The 4455-nt window shown below is 46.2% G+C and overlaps 1 protein-coding gene across 1 annotated transcript; it reads left to right on the top strand.

The window, feature by feature from the left end:
* Positions 1-2894: 2894 nt before the first annotated feature.
* Positions 2895-4086, top strand: LOC135057782 (ADP-ribosylation factor-like). Its single transcript, XM_063963536.1, has one exon. It carries the CDS (start codon positions 3114-3116, stop codon positions 3684-3686), a length of 573 nt encoding a protein of 190 aa, XP_063819606.1. The 5' UTR covers positions 2895-3113; the 3' UTR covers positions 3687-4086.
* The last annotated feature ends 369 nt before the right edge of the window (positions 4087-4455 follow it).

Raw genomic sequence — 4455 nt, 5'->3', positions numbered from 1 at the left:
ACTGCTCTGAGTGACTCCATTTTGAACTTGAACTTCTTTATGTACAGGTTCAAGGACTTCAGATTTAGAATAGGCCTTACCGAGCCATCCGGCTTCGGTACCACAAAAAGAGTGGAATAATACCCCTTCCCTTGTTGCAGAAGAGGTACCTTGACTATCACCTGCTGAGAGTACAGCTTGTGAATGGCTTCCAACACCGTCTCCCTTTCGGAGGGGGACGTTGGTAAAGCAGACCTCAGGAAACGGCGAGGTGGATCTGTCTCTAATTCCAACCTGTATCCCTGAGATATTATCTGCAGGATCCAGGGATCTACTTGCGAGTGAGCCCACTGCGCGCTGTAATTTTTGAGACGACCGCCCACCGTCCCCGAGTCCGCTTGAGAAGCCCCAGCGTCATGCTGAGGCTTTTGTAGAAGCCGGGGAGGGCTTCTGATCCTGGGAAGGAGCTGCGTGTTGCTGTCTCTTCCCTCGACCTTTGCCTCGTGGCAAATATGAATAGCCCTTTGCTCTCTTATTTTTAAAGGAACGAAAGGGCTGCGGTTGAAAAGTCGGTGCCTTTTTCTGTTGGGGAGTGACTTGAGGTAGAAAGGTGGATTTCCCGGCTGTAGCCGTGGCCACCAAATCTGATAGACCGACTCCAAATAACTCCTCCCCCTTATACGGCAAAACTTCCATATGCCGTTTTGAATCCGCATCGCCTGTCCACTGTCGCGTCCATAAAGCTCTTCTGGCCGAAATGGACATAGCACTTACCCGTGATGCCAGTGTGCATATATCCCTCTGTGCATCACGCATATAAAGAAATGCATCCTTTATTTGTTCTAACGACAGTAGAATATTGTCCCTGTCCAGGGTATCAATATTTTCAATCAGGGATTCTGACCAAACTACCCCCGCACTGCCCATCCAGGCAGTTGCTACAGCTGGTCGTAGTATAACACCTGCATGTGTGTATATACTTTTTTGGATATTTTCCATCCTCCTATCTGATGGATCTTTAAGTGCGGCCGTCTCAGGAGAGGGTAACGCCACTTGTTTAGATAAGCGTGTTAGCGCCTTGTCCACCCTAGGAGGTGTTTCCCAGCGCTCCCTAACCTCTGGCGGGAAAGGGTATAATGCCAATAATTTCTTTGAAATTATCAGCTTTTTATCAGGGGCAACCCACGCTTCATTACACACGTCATTTAGTTCTTCTGATTCAGGAAAAACTATAGGTAGTTTTTTCATACCCCACATAATACCCTGTTTAGTGGTACCTGTAGTATCAGCTAAATGTAACGCCTCCTTCATTGCCAAAATCATATAACGTGTGGCCCTACTGGAAAATACGGTTGATTCGTCACCGTCACCACTGGAGTCATCGCCTGTGTCTGGGTCTGTGTCGACCGACTGAGGCAAAGGGCGTTTCACAGCCCCTGACGGTGTTTGAGTCGCCTGGACAGGCACTAATTGATTGTCCGGCCGTCTCATGTCGTCAAACGACTGCTTTAGCGTGTTGACACTATCCCGTAGTTCCATAAATAAAGGCATCCATTCTGGTGTCGACCCCCTAGGAGGTGACATCCCCATATTTGGCAATTGCTCCGCCTCCACACCAATATCGTCCTCATACATGTCGACACACACGTACCGACACACAGCAGACACACAGGGAATGCTCCTAATGAAGACAGGACCCACTAGCCCTTTGGGGAGACAGAGGGAGAGTTTGCCAGCACACACCAAAAGCGCTATATATATATCAGGGATAGCCTTATAATAAGTGCTCCCCTATAGCTGCTTTGTTATATAAAAATATCGCCATAAATTTGCCCCCCCTCTCTGTTTTACCCTGTTTCTGTAGTGCAGTGCAGGGGAGAGACCTGGGAGCCGTCCTGACCAGCGGAGCTGTGAGAGGAAATGGCGCCGTGTGCTGAGGAGATAGGCCCCGCCCCTTTTCCGGCGGGCTCGTCTCCCGCTATTTTGAGAAATCAGGCAGGGGTTAAATATCTCCATATAGCCTCTAGGGCTATATGTGAGGTATTTTTAGCCTTTATAGGTACTCATTTTGCCTCCCAGGGCGCCCCCCTCCCAGCGCCCTGCACCCTCAGTGACTGCCGTGTGAAGTGTGCTGAGAGGAAAATGGCGCACAGCTGCAGTGCTGTGCGCTACCTTTAGAAGACTGCAGGAGTCTTCAGCCGCCGATTCTGGACCTCTTCTGTCTTCAGCATCTGCAAGGGGGCCGGCGGCGCGGCTCCGGTGACCATCCAGGCTGTACCTGTGATCGTCCCTCTGGAGCTTGATGTCCAGTAGCCAAGAAGCCAATCCATCCTGCACGCAGGTGAGTTGACTCCTTCTCCCCTCAGTCCCTCGCTGCAGTGATCCTGTTGCCAGCAGGAATCACTGTAACATAAAAAACCTAGCTAAACTTTCTCTAAGCAGCTCTTTAGGAGAGCCACCTAGATTGCACCCTTCTCGGCCGGGCACAAAAATCTAACTGGAGTCTGGAGGAGGGTCATAGGGGAAGGAGCCAGTGCACACCACCTGATCGGAAAAGCTTTACTTTTTGTGCCCTGTCTCCTGCGGAGCCGCTATTCCCCATGGTCCTTTCAGGAACCCCAGCATCCACTAGGACGATAGAGAAAATGAAATTCTATCCTTCATAGATCTGCTATATACTAATATAAGATATTTATTTTTGTGTAACTGCAGGAGTAGAATGTATTACTACTAAAAATGATTGCTGAGTTGTCCCTTTCTACAGGTAAATATTACATTGAGCATAAAACCGCTTATTTGTGCTGATATAATTCATGATTTATGCCTTAATATTTATGTTTCTATATAAGCTGCCTCTGAAACTGAAAGTATCCAATTGATGAGGTCACTTCCTGTGCTTCTCTCACTAGTGTTGCTGTCAGAACAGGTTGTGTAGAAATCTTCCAACACAGCACAGAGTGACAATGCAAAGAGGATCTTTTTTTTCAGGCTTCCCTTGTTACTAAGTAACATGGGTTTGGCTAGTGAAAGAATACGGTATATATAGCATTGAAGATTTACAAGCACATAAACAGCAACAGAGAACAAACTGATTTTTACAGAAAGGAACCAGAACAAGAACATCTACTGCAGCCATGGGTGGTCTACTGAGCAGCCTCTATGAAACTCTGACGAACTTCTCTAGTACCAAGGCTCGAATCCTGATGCTGGGTCTTGATGCTGCTGGAAAAACCACAGTACTTTACAAGATTAAGCTGAATGAGACAGTCTGTACAATACCCACCATTGGATTCAATGTAGAGACTGTGGAACCCACCCGTAATGTCATGTTCACTGTGTGGGACGTGGGTGGCCAGGACAAGATCCGGGCACTGTGGAGTCATTACTTCATGAATACAGATGGGCTTGTGTTTGTGGTGGACAGTGCTGACCCAGAGAGATTTCTGGAGGCCAGGTCAGAGCTCAGTACTATCTTGGAACATGATGAAATGAGAGGAGTTCCCTACTTGGTGATGGCTAATAAGCAAGATCTTCCAGGTGCCAGGAGCCCCGCAGAGTTGGCAGATGAGTTGGGGCTGACAAAGATAATTGGACACCAGTGGCATGTCCAAGGGTGCTGTGCAGCCACTGGGGATGGACTTGTGGAGGGTCTGGAGGTCCTCACAGGTTTGGTGAAGCAGTTTCAAAAGAAAAAAACATACTATTAATGTTCTCCCATCCTCCAAGTATTCAAACTTGTAACTACGTGCATATGGGGTAAACCAGCCATGCTGGCAAGTGTTGATTCTTTTTCAAGCTCCAGGGTAGAAACAGTGGCTTTACGTTTGCATCATGGTGGACTGTTTCTGAAGAGGGTCTCAACAAAGCTGCCTGTGGCCCTCTGCTGGGTTCTCCCTTTACAACAGAAAATGACATTTATAGTGACTATTTCAAACCCCAATGGACATTATTGACTGTGGTAACAGAGGATCATATTGTGTAAATATTACATTATGTATACTATGTATAATACTGTAATCTTAACTTAATAATTATTTCGTTTGAAAGCTAGGATATGTTCCTAGGTCTTATTCTGAAATAAAATAAAATACACTTATACAATTGAAACTACTGTTCTTGCGTAAATCATTTGCCTTTTTTTAAAACAGGCCTAAAATACTGTATCAGTGTGATCAAATTATCTTTATTATTTATTTGTGTATAAAAATATATGTATCCATAAGTACATGTCTGCATGGCCTATTTTTTACTCCCCAAAATGTTGCACTGTGGCAGAATCTATGGACCACACTGCATTCTCAATAATCTGACCATTTCTCCAGGTGTAGTAATCAGGTAGTGTGTGGGTAAACCTGATTTTTCCCCCTTGGCCGCTGTAATGACAAATCAGCAGATTTTTCATAAATAACATAAAGCGCGTGGCACAGATATCGTGACTAGGGATGACCATCAACCATCGTTAATTCAAAATCATCG

This window comes from Pseudophryne corroboree, chromosome 3 (assembly GCF_028390025.1).
Source record: "Pseudophryne corroboree isolate aPseCor3 chromosome 3, aPseCor3.hap2, whole genome shotgun sequence".
NCBI lineage: Eukaryota > Metazoa > Chordata > Amphibia > Anura > Myobatrachidae > Pseudophryne > Pseudophryne corroboree.
This window is presented reverse-complemented; position numbering and strand designations above follow the sequence as displayed.